Source organism: Lepisma saccharinum, chromosome 22, assembly GCF_977018435.1.
Source record: "Lepisma saccharinum chromosome 22, izLepSacc3.1, whole genome shotgun sequence".
Classification (NCBI taxonomy): Eukaryota; Metazoa; Arthropoda; class Insecta; order Zygentoma; family Lepismatidae; genus Lepisma; species Lepisma saccharinum.
The window spans coordinates 15,512,748-15,530,973 of NC_139250.1; the positions used below are offsets into that span (position 1 = coordinate 15,512,748).

Below are 18,226 nucleotides of genomic sequence, written 5' to 3' on the forward strand. Positions count from 1 at the left end.
CTTTAAATGTGAACTCTTCCCTTCCGTTTTGAGTGGTAAATTCACTAATAACATCCTCATAAAATGAGGGCAATGCTTTAATTTTCATAAGCAGTTCTTTCTCAATGGTTAATAAACTAAGTGCACTTAATTTTCCTTGCGGCTGGGATGCTCTGACGTAATTATTAATTCTTCCCAATGTTGAAAAAGGTCGTTCCAGTGTTGCAGTTGAAGCTGGTATTGACAGGATTAGTGTAGCCAACTTGTAAGTTTCACTCATAACATTATAAATCTTGTTGGCGTTCATGTATGGTAACAGATCGTGTACAGATTTATTTTCAAACTCAGGTGAGGAATACAGGATAATCAATTCGTTCTTCAGTTTTGCATAGTCAAATAGTTTGCAGTATGCGCCGTCGTTAAGGTTACTTAACAAAATGTCAGGAAAGCTAATCTGATAGACATGAAATTTTTCTTCGCTCAGAAGAGCCATGAATTCGAGCTTAGTAACCGAACCAAATCTTTCGGTTATTTGATTGGATATGTTATCAATAATCTCATGGTACAATTGCACGATTTCACATTTATCAATACATGTTATATCTGTAGAGAATTTATTTCTCTCTTGTGAATTGACCTTATCCCATAGTGTTTCAAAATCATGTCGTTGGGCAGCAAGCGTGTGTAGAAGTGTTGCAATCTCTTGACGACAGTAAGTAATATCAGGGGTTCTCTGCTGTAGTGCATCAGAAAGCATATCAGAGTGACGAAATATCCTTGCAAAAACCTCAAGAAGAATATAGGTCTTGTGCTCGGACAAAAATTTAATGAACCCATGTGCCTGTGATACACTGACGGGGCTCCAGTCGTCACAGTTCTCTACAATGTCATCAAAAAACATAATCAATTCATTTCTCATCCTGTGCACCGTGTTAACAAGTTGTGAACCAAAGTTCCACTGCGTGGGTACACCTCCAGGTACCTTTATTTCCATGAACTGTTTAAGTGCACGGGTTCGCTTTGAAGACGTTGCAAAAAATGTACATATGCCGGTTAAAGTTTTAAAAAACAAGCGGCATTCTTTAATGGAGCATAGAGACTGTTGTAAAATCGAATTCATAACATGGCTGCAGCAGTGAGTGAAAGTGGCGTGTGGATATTTTTCCTGTACTTGTTTCTCTAGTTCGGTTACTTGGCCTGAACCAACTGTTGCTCCATCACAAGCCCAAGCGACCAATTTTGGTTCAAAATTGAAGTCTTTTGCCACTTGAACAATGTGCTTGCACAATGCTTCTGTTGAACGATCTGCACTAACGTCAGTAAAACCTATGAATACTTCTTGTGCCTCCCCTTTATCATTTACATATCTGAGGCAGGTTGATAACTGTGACTTATTGACTGAGTCTGACGTTTCATCTAGAATGACTGAAACATACCGAGAAGTTGAAACCTCCTTTTTTACTGCATTCATAAGAACTTTTGAGATTGAATTTATAAGATCATTCCGAATACTAGTGGATGTCGCACGGAAAACTGTACTTTCTTTCAGGTGATTAGCAAGCATGACGTCATATCCGCTAATAAGATTTAGCAATTCTATGTAATTTCCCCTGTTTATGGAATCACCAGACTCATTGTAGCCTCTGAATGGTAACTCCTGTTTTGCCAAGAAGCATACACAGTCTATCAGCCTCTTTAATATCTCCCTGTTTTCTGTTACGGCCTCGTTATGAGCCTTTACACGCAATTGCCTTTGTTGCTCTAACCGAGGATCAACTCTTGCTCGCTCGAATCCAGAAAGCTCTAAACATGCTCTAATATGATTAAGAGTTTTTTCATGCCTTTGCATAGTTACTGTAAGCACATTCAAATTGGAAAATCCCTCCATAATCCAAACACTCGTCTTATCAACACTAAACAATAAACATGGCCAACAATACAGCCGCTGTTTAACGTCACAACCTGCCAACCATTTAGTAAGCTTGTAATGCGAGGATTGAAAATGTCTTACATACGATTGTTTCTTGTCCTTGTGTTTCCTATACAGGCTGGATAGTGGAGGGCAAGGTCTACCTCTTATAACTACTTCATGCTTTTCTGCGAGAGATCGAAAACGAAATGGTTTTTGAATAAGATCCTGTATCACGCCCTGCGTTCCGCTCTCGGCCATGTTGGAAGAAAAGATACCGATCTTAAAGCTTTAATTTGCAACTTCGAAAGACGCCTACGAGTTAACACAAACCAAACATAAACTAAATGTGCACTACATTCTACCTTCGAGCACAAACAACACTCACTAGCACTGCACAAAAGATAACAAAACAATAACTCTCTTCTTTGAAGCTGCAACTCAACCGCACGCAGACCAGAAGGAATTCACGCACGGCTTGCGAGAGGAAACAGGCGAGGGGAGATGTGCGCGCGCAACGCTTGCCCGCGACAAATTCTTCCGTTGCTGATGCATGCGGTCCAGTGTTGCTAACTGACCTGTTTTGCTCCAGATCTGGTCCTTTTGTTAGCCTAAAATCTCGAAATGCTCCAAATCTAACAGCCATTATGGATTGTAAGGGGGGAGGGTGACGCGTCCATAGTGGCTCAGGAACGGGGGGGTACCCCCCAAATTTTTGAAGGGCGGTACTGTACCCCTAAATCCGTACCCCTCTTTCAATTTAACAGAAGGGGATGCAAGGTTCTACTGTTAAAAAAATAAGCTATTTTTAATATTCAAGTGCAACATCTTCTAGAACAAATACACATACGTGTTCCTATCTCCAAGACACGATCCAAAGGGGGCCTCTTTTACTGTAGTAACAGAAGATCGAACATTATAAATAAATCACCTATCAGGAGAATGTGTGAACTGTACAACAGATGTTCCGAAAGGGAACCAAAATTATACATATTTCACATGCCTATTGGAACATTCAAAAATGTTATTCAAGGAATGGAAGAATAAATGTCAACAATGTAAACATAAACGCAATATTTGTAAATATATATTTCTTTCGTAGTTTATACTCAATTACATATATGTACGTACTTTCTAGTGTGTCAATTATTTACAGGTCATTTATTACACACATAATTAATATATTTCTTTAATGTAAATAACTTCTATCCTTGATTTATCCTTGTTTATTTTATTTCCATATTTTATGTAATTTATAATATATTATATCAGTATCTTATATATATTGTACATGGTGGTAAAGATCTTAAATACTGGGGCCTCCCCCATGGCGCAGTGGTAGCGTCATTGCCTTGTAATCAAGGGGTCCCGGGTTCGATACCCGGTGGAGGCACAAGTGGTTCGGATCCCACTTTAAACTGTAGGTCCAGTCCCGATTAGCCTTACTGTGCATAAAGTGGACTTAAAACACCAACTCAAAACCAAAACCAAGATCTTAAATACTGAGTGTAAAGATAAATAAGAAATGTAGAACACTGTAATTGGGCATTCGCCTGTTGTGTTTAGTAATAAATAAATAAATAAATAAGATCTAATTTTGATATCGAATGCAACACAAACACAACGCCATTTTAAGTTAAACTCTAAAGTCAAACTGTAAGAAAATTACATTAGTCAGATGAATGCACGAGATAAATGAGACTCACTGCAGGTTCTATTGATAGATTTGGATTTGATTCACAAGGTCTTTGAGTGAGATGGGAATGTTTGGTTGATTTATTAGGTTTATTTTAATTCGCATTTCTGCCACTTTTGGCTAATCGCAAAGATGAGGATGAGTGATGATATGATGGAATTGATGGACACTCACAAATAACACCCATGCCCAGGCCGGGATTCGAACCTGAGATCTCTGGCGTCAGAGCGCGGTATGCTAACCCTTCCGCCACGGAGGCCAGCGAGGTGGGAATGTGTTTTGGATTTTCTTTGTAGATGCGAAAATCTTCAACTCCAGTGATGTGCCGTAGACTATAAGTTTACGTCTACATGCGTTGTCTACGCGTAATCTACACGACGATTACATTGGGGATTATAGTTTACATAGTCTACTGTAGACAATGCAAACAACAGGGAAGAAGGAAATCTCAGTGCTCTTTGAAAGAGAAAGTATTTTTTTCTTCAAACATGTCTATAATCTGGGCCTATAACCAACTTAAGACCATCCGACGTAATCAAAGTTTGGGGAAAAGGGACTACCGAAAGAAAAACAAATGCCAGCCATAGTGAAAATTGACATTATATTTTACACTGACAAAAGGGAAGGCTAAAAAGAGTTTTTGTCTTATTACTGCATAGGAAAGTGTATGTGTCTTTAAAGCAGATTTTTCCACATATGAAATTTCCACATGTGAAATGGTGGAAATAGAACTAATACACATCTTGTCATTCTACTACGGACATCGCATTTCTTTGGGTGTGTCGCGACAAGTCTTTCTGAGAGTTCAATTAATACGTAGTGAATTGGTTGAACGTAAATAAATAACACTTATTTCTGGACAGTGGAATACTTCACGGAGAACGCCGAGCGCCATGTTATCTACGTTGATTACCTAGTTTACATAGTCTACACGTAGAATGTAGACAATCGTTGTTTACGTGACGCGCACATGCTTTTGATTTCATTAAAGTTTACCTTTTCACATAAACGAGAATTTGACATCTCACCCTAAAACACACGCATGCACCTGCATTTAATACCAATATATATGAATAGAAACCTTGGCCGCCTCTTCATATTGTCCACCTAAGATTGAAAAGAAATGAAAATTTTTGAGCGTATGGCTTTCCTTGCTTCCTTTGAGATCTGAAGGATTTCAGTTTGTATACGTAATGATAGTACTTTCAGAGTGCCATTAGGTACAATTAATTATATAAGAAATAAATGCTTTGTCAAATGTTTCACACATATTTCAAAGTTAGACTTCTTACGAATTATTTTCCTGTAGTTTACGGTTATTACAAGCATAAGAAAACAGTTTTTCTTTGTGACGTTTCAGGAGAACATCAGACATTTATTTTCATTTTGACTAAAGATACAGTTATAACAATGGTTAGCCATTTTTTAAACAAAAAGAATCCGATATATAATGGATGTTGTCAATGTTACATTGTTGTAACATAGCAACTTAACTGTGAAAAGAAGCAGTCTGTTTTATTTTTATTTCAGATAAAAAAATGTTGATCACATTATTTTTTTATTTAAAATTATGAATCCCAAATATCATCAGGTAATTCAAATTCATCATTGTTTTCACAAAGTCTCTTGATGTTTTCTGTTACATTACGAATTGATCGGTAACCATCTCAGGTTACTTTTTTTAAAAAAAATTAATACAACGTTCTACAGATGTCTGAGAAAATACCAAATATTACATGGCTTCTAAAAGGAAATGGATGTGGTACACATCTGCCATAAATTGTTAAAATATATTTTTATGCACAGCTATGAGACTAAAATTAGAATGAACTGAAATTAGAATGAACTGAACTGAAGTGGAACTCTATAAGTATGATATATTCAATAATGTGGTTTCTATATCCAGTTGGTGGGAGATGATTATTCCTCACCCCCTTTAATCTCAACCTGCATTAAAATGAATGTGTGTGTCTTTGTTTGAAATGTTCACATTTAGAACTCCTGATTTTCCGTTCCGTTAAATCAAAATAAGTCCAAAACTAGGTCCCGAGCTTTATATATTTCAGAATTGTTATCTGGTTTTAAAATTTGTTTTAAAAGAAACTATAAATTCTAAGAAAAACAAAGAAAAAATATTTGTGCAAATTTTGCATTAAATAACAGGTCATTCTTGTGTGCTGTTCTAAAATATAATATTTCCCATGGCTTCACATTATACGTAGGTATGTATCATGGACGTATTTAGGGGAGTCCAGGGGGTCCCTGACCCCCCCCCCCCCCCAAAGACTTACCAAGTACGTAGTAAAAGTAAATAATCAAAATATAATTATTTAGCATTCGTTATATAATCGATGGTTATTTCCGCTGAACTTATTGGAAGGCAAGGAATTTGGCTCATACGACTTTGAAGGGTTCCAAAGATTATGCACACTACTAATGACAATATCCATACAATATTAATCAGGAACTTTACTTCTTGTTAATTGGATAAAACTCCTTTTTTGTTATTCAATAAATATATAAATGAAAAACGTTCCTGCGTTACTGCGCCCCCCCCAGTAATTCAGAAAAAATCCTAAATGTATATGTAGGATACTGCACTGGTATTTTATACATCAGGTTCACATCCCAATATCTTAGACCTGAATTTCGGGGGAGGGAGGGATTGGAGGCAGTTTTGCAACATGGAGGGAAATTTCCCTCTGAAATTCATGCCGAGTTTTAGATAATTAAAAGAAAGAAGAGAAATTTCATGAAAAATACCGAAATTGCAGGAAAAATTTCAAATTCCCCGCTTAGACATTCAAGTCACGGTGAATTGTTACACGAAATTTCCTTACTTTTTGACGTAATTATCACAAAGTGCACAATTTACACAATCGCCATTATCCCTCATTTTTCATCCACTCAGTAAATCCTAATATTTATGCGATTCAGTGCAAATGGTAGTTGTAATCCTGCTAGTACGGCCAATAAAATAAGAATCAATTATGAAAGGGCGTCATTAGATTGGAGGATAAGGAGCGCGTACTCCCCCAGTTAATCTTGAACTGTATTGCATAACTCACACACATCAAATCGATGGTCCTCGTTTGTCATTTTATGTTTTCGTGCATGGCGGAATAGAATATAAGTAAGCAGAGGAAATTACTGAAGAAAAGTATCTATCTCGATGACAGTGGCGGAGATTAGAGGGGCGAGAGGGCAGTTTCCCCCACTTTTTGCCACTTTTACCCCCGCACTATGCTAAACCTTATCTACCAAGGCAAAGTAAACTGTCCTTGCTCCCCCCACTTTAGGAACCTTGCCCCCCCTAGTTTTGGAACCCAATCGCCGCCACTGCAATCAATCAATCAACTGCATAAACATTCTTACACGGTACACGATCCTGTGACTACTGCGTTGGTAGCATGCTACGATCACAGTCTGTTTCATCCTCATACTGCTGTGTATGTATGAGTGTTCGTTTTCGTGTTTTATATGTGTGCGTGTGTGTGCGCGAGTGCAAGTTGAAAGATTGACCATTTCAGGAAACTGCATTATTTTGAGTTATTTTTTAAAAGTTCCCCAAACAGTGGACAATTTTCATAAAGTGTGTGTGAATTAGTTCCCCTTCCCAACAACCATTCCAGGTGGCAGCACAAATGCAAAAGTGTAAGATCTGCTAGAAGTGGGTAAGCCCAGCTCATTATGAAATTCCAACGTATATAATGGGACCATTAAATGCCCAGAAAACTACGCAAAATATAAGGGTGCTTCCGACAAAATGCTTTCAGGTTCCCCGATCTTAAAATTTCGCAAACCATAGCGTGTGTAGACTGCGTTAAAAATGTCAACGTCACATCCTGTCATATGGTTACAGAATAGTATGTTCCCCTCACCTCCGCCAAAAATAATTTGATGCAAGTTTAATTTTTTCTTACGTACAAGGTGCATGATGATCAATTGTTGATCGTTAGAAAATTTAGCTCCTTCAAAGTGGCTTTTCGCTTGAATTTAGGAAATTCATACAGCGTTAGGCATAACTCTGTCACGTGGACTCACACCGTCTGCTGTTGCGGCGGGAAGGCAACCGAGTCATGTTTCTTATGCTATAGTTCCTTTTAACTACTCCGGTTTGGCAACACTGACAAGGTCGCTCCACTCGACACCATACACAGAGGGGACGGAAGAATGGGAAGGGCAAAGCAAGCGGCAACTCAGTGTTGTCACAATCTGAGGGTACAATTTCCCTACGCAAGGGACAAAATTTCCCTTTTTCACCCAAGTTCTCCCTACACTGGATATACTATCTTGAACCTACTGGCATAGGGCACGACACATTTTACTCCCCTTTGTTATAAAGAAAGATGCAACCACACATGTTCAGGCATGAGCGTCCGGAAGGAGGGCCAGTGGGGGCCGTGCCCCCCTCCTGGAAAATGAAAGTCAACCAAAAATGATATATTTCATACATATAATTTCATATCAGGCACAATAATATGTGTTAATTATTGCATGAGTATGATAAATTCATACTCATCAGCAATGTTTTTTGAGGGAACAACACTATTATTGGGGTAAATGTGCCTCGTTGCCCCCTGAAAAAAAATACCTTCCTTGCCCCTCCCTTCTTGGTGGGAAACCTGATGGTAAGGGACCTTCAAGAAGGTGAAGACGAAGATGGAGGGATAACGTTGAGGACCTGAAGGAAATCGGTAAGGATTGAAAAGATTGATCTTGCCCAGGATAGGGACAGATGGAAGGCTTGTGTTGTTGCAGCCATAAACCTTCGGGTTTAAGAAGGCTAGAGAGGTAGTTAGTTGGACCCATCACATGTTTCGTTCCTAACTAGTACCTTGTTCCTTGAAGCAAATACATAATCGGTATCCCAAAGGGGACATATTAGAAAACATTATTTTGTCACTGAGAATCTACTTACCAGGGGAATCGCTGGTGGCAACGTCCTCAACATTCATGGCCCGGTTGAGATTTGACTTCCTCTTGGAACTTTTGTCCTTCATCTTGGTTCCAGCATCCGCACCAGTAGCGCCACTCGTCTGAGCACCCGTCACAGATGGTCCCTACGAATAGAATGCACAGTCGGTATATTTATCGAAAGAGAAACAACATTAATTATATTGAAGTCCAAAAATTAAACAATCACAATCTCTTAACGCCTATTGAGCGATCGCTTCTCGTAATTTTGTTAATTTACGTTAATTTTGGCTTACCACGACGATGAGGATAAGTCATGAATGAACCAATGAATTAAAATTTTGGGGTACTCCGACACATAAGCACCCTTCAACATATACATGGAAATATCCCTTTATCTAAAACACTTACCTTAGAGTTTAAAAAGGGGTGTAAGAAGAATCCTTGAGGAACTATCTCTCTTTTTTTAGAGAGGATAGAGAGAGAGAGAACAAAAGTAAATACAAAGCATTCCCTGACATTCGCTACGAGACTCGGCGGCAAGCGGCCCGGCATCAGCGCTTGTATTCCCGGTGAACGGGTCGGCGACAGTCGCTAAAGTCGGCTATTAAAATTACAGTTTTCATATTGTGCACTAACCTTGACTACAGAAGGTGTTGAAAATAATGTCCCTCACATTCCTGGCATTTCCGAAGAAAATTGGCAATTACACGTGCAAGTTCGTCTACTGTAATTCTCCCGATTTCTCGTACAATACTCTCTTTTAACTCACGGGTGATGTGCTGATTGTCTTTGTATACTTTATTTTTTAGATTTCCCCATTTTTCTTTCCACTTTTATTCAGAACTGACCTTGTTACTCTAAATTTTTTTACGAGGTTTAATATAGTGGTCCTATGTGGAACGGGAACACCAGGAAATTTCGTTGCAAAACGTCGTCGCACTTCTCCACAATTCCTCTTTCCGAAGTAACACTCGACAAGATAAATCCTTTGTTGTAATTGTTAACTTTTGTGGTGCCATATTAAGCCACAATCTTCAACACACGGACACGACACAACACAACTTCCGAGGGAGGATTATACTGGCGTCAGTCTGCAACGTCAATTGAAATGTAAAGAGAGCGAAGGCAGGGAGAGCGGAAAAAACAGACTGTAGCGTGCGACTGTCGCGGACCCCGTTCACCGGAAAAGACAAGCGCTGATGCCGGGCTGCTTGCCGCCGAGTGTCGTAGCGAATGTCAAGGAATGGTCTGTAGATGCGGAACTTTTTCTCCTCTTCTTCAATCTCTCTCTCTCTCTCTCTCTCTCTCGCAAAGGAACCTGTTCAAGACAAAAAAAAACATACTGAAAAGGTAGGAGTACGCTAAAAACCTTCTCACAGACAGTGGAAGAGACCCGTCCTTCTCAAAAAGCTTAAGGCGAGGAGGGACAATTACGCACTAGTTCTGCATTTATTTCAATATCGTGGGATTGGGCCCTGCTATTTAAAAAAAGGGTTTAGTATGCAAGAGAGTATGAATTTCTCTCCATGTTTCAAGTGTAAACTGTTTTTCAAGTTGATTAGTAAGCTAGACACGATGTTTGAAAAATATGATTAATAAGTATTTACAGAAATCCATGTATTCCTTACGGGAAATCGACTTCAACTTCAAGTTACGGCTAATCAAATGAAAGTTTCGACTTTTTCTACTACTATGATATATTTCAAGGTGTCCTTTTTCCGTCCACGTACTTCTCTACGTCATTGGATGTTTGATATTCCCGAGAGAACGAATAAAATAATGGTCTCATAAACCAAATGCATTTCTCCTTGCCTCATACGGCCATCCTGGCAGTGTTGCCAAACCTGATCTGCATAAAGAGCTACATTTCACCATTAATAGAGCTAAAGATGACTTTCAAGGAGCTAGATCCGAAGGCTGCATAAAGTGCCTCCTAGGGTAATTTTAGGTGTCAGAGGTGTGGGGGCGCTGCTATTACCGTTAGCTTTAAAGTGATGGCAATTTATTCCTAGTTTTCACCGCCTAGATTTGGCAGCATCGCCCATCTCAATAATCCAATGATGTTCATATGAAATCCAAAATAAAGGATTCCTGGATAATAATATTGACATCTTCACCTTAGTCACAGCGCTATATATAAAAATACCTGGGGAGGAAAGAGGGGGTGGGTGACGCAGCCTCTATATGAATATCACGTCACGTGCAAAATGTACACTCATGGCAAAGGTTGGTCTTTATGGGCCGGTGGGGCAGAGGTGGCATCATGGTGGGGCAGAGAGCGGGTGCCACAGTTCACAGTCAAACGAGTGCACGAAAGATCCAGATCTGGCTTCAAATGAGCGAAGTTGGCAACAGTGATCGGCATTTGCCCCAGTGAGAAACACCTAGGGGAAATTGTCCCTCATCGCCTTAAACACATTAGTTAAAACACACCCAACAGGAATGATAAACGGTTGGGAAGAACAAAAGTCTGTCTGGAGAAAGTAAATACGTCATAGGGCGCTCTCGCAAACATACATGCCCTGACCGGGACTCGGACCCGTGATCTTTAGTGGGGAGGTCAAAAAGTGATTTCGTTTCTGTGCAATGTAGGATCCGGATAAAATTTTATCCGGATTTCAATATCCGAATATAGGATATTCTGATATCTGGATTATCCGCATATCTGAATTGTCTGGATATCAGATATACGGATATTTTACAGTTTATTCGTTTTACGGGCTATCCACATATTCCTTTACAAGTCATATTCGTACTTCACTGTGCAGACCTTCTACAAATCCTTTCATCAAATCTGTACTATCCGGATTATCCGTTGCATCCGAAATGGTTATCAGATAATGTCCGTTATCCGGATCTTGTGGCCATCGTAGGTAGCAATGTGTCTTCACCGGGGATCAGACCCAAAACCCCACAAGGCGATACTGCCACCACTAGGCCATCGGGGCAGTCCTGATTGAAGGTTTCATCCCAACAATTAAAATATCCATCTTGGGACACTTCTGACATTACAAACCACATTTGTATGGACAATTGGACAGTTTCCTTCTTTCCATATGATTGCATCACCTTTGTCAAGTGCTATTCACCGAACAGGTGTTCCTAGAAGTGTCAAATTCCCTTCATTATCATGCTTTGGTATTAACACACAGCTGCCCTGTTGCATGCATCAACACATGCCACGTCTCCAATCACGAACAAGGAGTGTTACCACGTGAGCTGTCACATACTTCCGCGTTTATCTAAGGGAAAATGACTCGTAGGCTGCATGACTGAGAATACATTATTCTCATTTAGATATTACGTATTTTGAGTTTGCATATGATCACAGAATACAATTACTTCATGCATGCATTATTTGGAACTGTATTCTAACTTTCTTTTACGAGCCACTGAAGGCCCCTTTGGATGGAACACTTGATTTTCCAGGAAAAGAGAACACTGGCCTTGAATCAAACTGGGTAGATAGAGACTGGCCCAAGTACCAATATGATATAAGTAGGGAGACAAATTTATGGTAAATAAAAACTGAGGAGAGCAGTAAATAAAATGTTAGATCAGCGGTATACCAGCGGTGGAAAAAAAATTGGCACACACTTTTTCATCATGAGAGGAAACAACATACAAAAGAGTTATAAATTGATAAACTACTTCATTTTTATATAGTGTACACATACACAAGTACTTAGCTGTCCAACCAAAAAGAAAACATCAACACAAAATCACTTCATTTCTAAATTGCATATCTCAAGTGATTTATTCATTATATGTATTTAAAGGATATCCTTGCTGTCCAACTCCTTGCTGTCCAACAAATAAAATAATCACTACTGCACATACACAAACACATGTTGAAAATCACATGATGATAAACAAAATTCATTCATGACTGAACACAAATGACACCATTGTTTCCCTTGATGTGCGGGAACAGACTAATCATATCGCTGCTACAGCTAGCAAGTTCAATGAAACTGGAAGTTGAGTAGACATTCGGGGGAAGAAAGGAATGCAGCTTGACAGGGAACGACGTTTTTGAACTGAGGTTATGTGCGTGGGAAATTCCAATTTGCAGCGTCTTCGTGATGTGATCGAAGATAAAACGTTCTTCAGCTGCAAGTAGTAGGAAACTTTAGGCAGACGTTTCGTTACAAATCGACAGTTTGCGCGCACAACCTCGATTGCCGGTTGTAACGGTATATTTTGTGCTTTTAAGCTGATTCTCAGCAACATACACAATATACACTACCATACATTTTTGAATCCTTGTCCCGAGGTTCAAAACTTGCAGTACCTGAAGTTCTGTGGATGCTAGTTTAGGCAATAGACACGTACCTCTTCAAATTACAACTTAACGCCCATTTCCTTTTAGATATATATAGGTTTATTCATAATATATTTACAGAAGTTAATTCTTGGCCGTTATTCACAAAATTACATTCCGGTGTGCCCTGTCCCCCCTTCCCGAAGAGAGTGTGTAGACTCGCGTAGCCACTGGCTCCACGAGTAAAAAAAAAATATAACCCTCAGTACCAGAAAAGGTGGCTGAAGGTATGTGTGTTGTGTACCCGGTTTCCCACATGAAATAAACTATTGGAATAATGTGAAAAGAGCAAGTGTGTGTATTAAAAGAAAGAAAGTTAACATCCCCGCCGTCGGTTCACATAATAAGGAAAGAAAGCTCGCCCAGGCGCTCCCCTCAGAGAAAAAGATACCTCTTACATTGCTGTACTCCGCCAAACATCTGAGACCGACTGCTCCTCTGCCCTTCCTATTTATAGGCCCCGCTAATGACCTAAACCGTTACTGGAAACTTACCGCTCCCCAACGGCCAAGAACCCAAAAGTACAGGAATACATAGCCATACACAATTTATAACATAAAAAGGATCCAGTAATGATCGCATCATTACATAGTCCCCCCTTCCTGAAGAGAGGAAAATCAAAGTTCTGTAACCTAGAAAAAATAATAATAATATACACAAAACACTTGTCCGCAGTTTCTGTTCACTACAAACACACTTTCATTAGATAACACGACACTGACAGTCAATGTTCACTCTAATTTTGTCCACAAGTGTACTTCTTCGTTCCTTCCACCTCCTCATTCCTTGTAGCCCTCGCTACGTCAGCAAGAAACTTGTCTTTCATTTGCTCGGAAATGAGGGAGGTTGTGTCCAGAAACCTACGTGGCTCCTCAGAATTGTATTCTTCATTTCCCTCAGTGGCAGAGAATGGCAACAATGAAGAATTTTCCATATCTTTAGTTCCAGAGAGACGAACCATGGGCAGTTTTGTGCTCCGAAGCAAATTTTCCCTCTGTTGCTTCCTCATTTGCTTCGCACTTTCCTCAGTACACAAAGCGCTGAAATCTGCAACTGATTTCTGCACAGTGTCAGTCGAACATTCCACACGGTCAATCATGTCCTCAGTTTCGGGGTGTGGTTTGCAATTTCCCATCGTCGCAGTCATCGTCGCGGTTAGCCCAGCTCCAGCTTCCACAGTCGACGTCCTCCCCTGCTGCGAGAACGGAAGCCTCTTTCCCACTTCCCTCTTCTCCGCAGAAAATAAATGAATGACGTTACTGTCCTCAAAACAGTAGCCTCCCTGCTTCAAATGTAGCGATATGCCGGCCTTCCTTATGAACCCACGACCTGCGATAAATCCCGTGAAACAATTGCGCAGAACGACGAATTTATGCTTAAATTTCATCCCATTCAAATGTACAGTAAGATACATTTCCCCACATGATTGTACAGAGCCTACTGCCAAAGAAATATTAATACGTTTATTGTTAATCTTATTTCCTTGTTTTTCCAGTTCTCTTGCGATCTCAACAGACACGGTGCTCACAGACGCACCAGAATCCAAATATAGCGTGAAGTCCTTTCCCTGAACCTTACAGGTGACTAACGTTTTTTTGTCGCCAGAAGTGAAATTTCTGCAGTTACGTATTTCCCTATTCCTCCCCCTGTTTTGCTTTCCTTCTACGTGTGCAAGAACCGGAGTTATCTGTTCTGGTCTAACGGTATCTTTAGAGACGGCACAGGTGGCGCCCTTCTGCTGACCATCATACCCTCTTCTCCTCGCCGGTTCTTCTGCTCTCGATGGGGTTCCAATATTCCCGGAAAGGCTCAAGCGGTTGAAAAGACCCGGATTTATGGCACTCATTGATACTTCTGTTCCCACGCGGCCGAAAGTGTTCATTGTCCCCGCGGCTGCTAATTGCCTTGTGCCACTCGCTGAAGTCGGCATGGCAGACAGATGCGGCGAACTGTTGTCCCTCAGTTCTGGACAATAGTACAGGGCTTCTGAATACAATCTCTTTTGAATGTCCATAGCGCGAATCTCCAGATCTTTCAAGGTTGCAAAGGTTCTATCGTACAGGTGCGTTCTGAATTTAGGGTGGGAAAATTTCAAAACGTGCTGGATGACCTCGTCTTCTGTTCCCCGTTTCTCCCTCATTGCAAAAAGCTTCCTGGTGTGTCGAATAAATGCAAGAAGAGACTGGTCTGGTGACTGGTAATTGTTCTGAATGATCCTTGCTATTTCCGAGTCGTAATCGACACTAAAGAATTCTTCCAAGAACGCCTTCTCAAATTCCCTAAAAGTGCCGAATGGTCTCGAAAATCTGAACCAATCTGCAGCGATTTCCTTCAACGAAAGCGGCAAGATTCTATCTAAGAGAAAAGTATCCCCAATTTCCATGATTTCCTGATAACTGCGTAATTCATATAAATAATCGTGTGGACTTACATCGCCGACGTTTCCCTTAAAGATCGGAATGTTAATGTTGCTTTTTTCCAAGATTTTGCTCATTTTTTCCTCGCCGGTCCTTATCGAAGTTCCTTGTGTAACATTTAGAGAAAGTCTCTGAAGTTCCCCCACAATATCTTCCTCACGCCTTCCTTCCAAGTTCGTATTACCTAGCAACTTGCTAATGAGCTCCCTGTCTATTTGAATTGCCATTTTGTCTTCTATTATTTTCTTTCCACTTCACAATAACTAATGCCTTCAGTACTTTTCACAAAAAAATATCCCGGACGAGCCCCCAGTATGTAACGGTATATTTTGTGCTTTTAAGCTGATTCTCAGCAACATACACAATATACACTACCATACATTTTTGAATCCTTGTCCCGAGGTTCAAAACTTGCAGTACCTGAAGTTCTGTGGATGCTAGTTTAGGCAATAGACACGTACCTCTTCAAATTACAACTTAACGCCCATTTCCTTTTAGATATATATAGGTTTATTCATAATATATTTACAGAAGTTAATTCTTGGCCGTTATTCACAAAATTACATTCCGGTGTGCCCTGTCCCCCCTTCCCGAAGAGAGTGTGTAGACTCGCGTAGCCACTGGCTCCACGAGTAAAAAAAAAAATATAACCCTCAGTACCAGAAAAGGTGGCTGAAGGTATGTGTGTTGTGTACCCGGTTTCCCACATGAAATAAACTATTGGAATAATGTGAAAAGAGCAAGTGTGTGTATTAAAAGAAAGAAAGTTAACATCCCCGCCGTCGGTTCACATAATAAGGAAAGAAAGCTCGCCCAGGCGCTCCCCTCAGAGAAAAAGATACCTCTTACATTGCTGTACTCCGCCAAACATCTGAGACCGACTGCTCCTCTGCCCTTCCTATTTATAGGCCCCGCTAATGACCTAAACCGTTACTGGAAACTTACCGCTCCCCAACGGCCAAGAACCCAAAAGTACAGGAATACATAGCCATATACAATTTATAACATAAAAAGGATCCAGTAATGATCGCATCATTACACGGTTTTTGCGTGTTTTTTACTTAATTTGATGATATTTCACGGTTATTTCGCGAAAAGCGTTCATTTCGTGGAAAAGCACACATTTCGCATTACTTCGCGAATAAAACTCATGCATATTTCATCATTGGGGGTGTAGTTACGTGCAGAATGTTCAAAATTGCATCTTTTTTCCACATTTCGCGATTTCGAGCATCGCGAAAATTCAATGTCCCTAGATATAAGGAACCCCGGTCTGGAAACGCGTCATCAAAAACTTAAGCCACAACTAATGGAAGCTGAATACACAGTGTAAAAAGTAGGTGTCGGAAGTTGAAAAATCATCTTTTCTTCTGAGCCTTGAAAATAATACTACACCCGATATCAGTCCGTTTCCCATAAGTTAGAACCAGAAAATATTGTTTTTATTTTGCATTCTCGGCCTTTTATGGCTCTTAGGTCATTTTCCAGCATTTTTTTTGCCGTCTTTATTGCATTTTTCTTCATTTTTGAGGATTATTTTCTTCTTCCCTGTTGATTGATTATTTTAAGTCCACTTTATGCACAGGCTTCTTTTCCCCTGTTGTATCGTGAATTTCAAAGCATTTGCTAGCATAATTTATGTATTTAAATTTCCTGAGATGTTGGCCATTAATGGAAAATACGGTCAATGGAAATGCACAATATTTTGAACTGAAAGTTTGGCAATGGATTACATTATTAATTGTGGTATATTTATTTTTCCTCCAGCACTTAAAATACTTTCTGTGAAGCCCACTTTGAGGTTCCATTGTGTGTGTATATATAAAATCGCTTTAATCTTGGGTTTTGTTTTAGTCATAATATTGATTGATTTGCTTTATTTTACTTCGCTTTTGTGCCACTTTTGGCTAATTTGCGAAGATGGAGATGAGTGATGATATGATGAATGAACACTCACAAACATCCATGCCCAGGCAAGGATTCGAACCCGGGACTCCTAGCGTCGTAGCGCGATGTGCTAACCACTCTCGTCACGGGGGACGACTTTTAGTCACAATATAAAAAATATATATATTATATAATTTCATGTACGCGAAACACAACTGTCTTTTCAGATGCTGACCGACTATTGTATTGTGCAAGACACACTCTGAAAGGAGGTGAATAACTTACCTTGAAGTAAAAATAAAGAATTATATCCCTTATCCCCCTCCCCCTTTTGCTTCAGAAGTTTTAGAACACCAAACAACGGGTTTTGTCTAATTATTCAACTACTCTGTTGTAGTTTTTCTTGTATATACGTATTGCTTGCATTCTAGAGTTATTTCTCTTATAGTCTACGGTTATTACAGCATAAAAACACAGTTTCTCGTTGTGACGTTTCAGGAGAACACACATTTATTTTTAGTTTGACTAAAGATACAGTTATAACAATGGTTAGCAATTTTTTAAATAAAAAAGAGAATCCGTTATACAATGGATGTTGTCAATGTTACATTGTTGCAAAATAGCAACATAACTGTGAAAAAACAAGCAGTCTGTTTAATTTTTATATCAGATAAAAATTTTGATCACATTATTTACATTATTTTTATTAAAAAATATTATGAATCCCAAATATCATCAGGCAATTCAAAATCATCATTGCTTTCACAGAGTTTCTTGATGTTTTCTGTTACATTAAATTTTAAAGATGGTGGCTTACTCCACTTATGAAAAACAAAACTCCATAGTGGGTCTATGTTACCATTTTCATTATTTAATTTATTCCAGTGTTCTTCTGCAATGAACGAAGCTTCCCAGACATTCATATCTATGTTTCCCATTACTCTTTTTTATTTTAAAAAATCTTAACCATTGTTATAACTGTATCTTTAATCAAACTAAAAATAAATGTCTGATGAAGGGAGCGTGTGTTCTCCTGAAACGTCACAACGAAAAACTGTGTTTTTATGCTTGCAATAACCGTAGACTACAAGATA

At 39.4% G+C, this 18,226-nt stretch overlaps 1 protein-coding gene across 5 annotated transcripts in view; it reads right to left on the reverse strand.

Moving 5' to 3' along the window:
* Positions 1–18,226, reverse strand: part of LOC146004744 (uncharacterized) — a 632,500-nt gene that overhangs the window by 233,544 nt on the left and 380,730 nt on the right. For all 5 annotated transcript variants that reach the window (XM_083143714.1, XM_083143712.1, XM_083143713.1 and 2 more), the window contains exon 7: positions 8,506–8,647. In XM_083143714.1, coding sequence (XP_082999840.1) covers positions 8,506–8,647 — 142 coding nt within the window. The remainder of the gene's footprint in view (positions 1–8,505; positions 8,648–18,226) is intronic.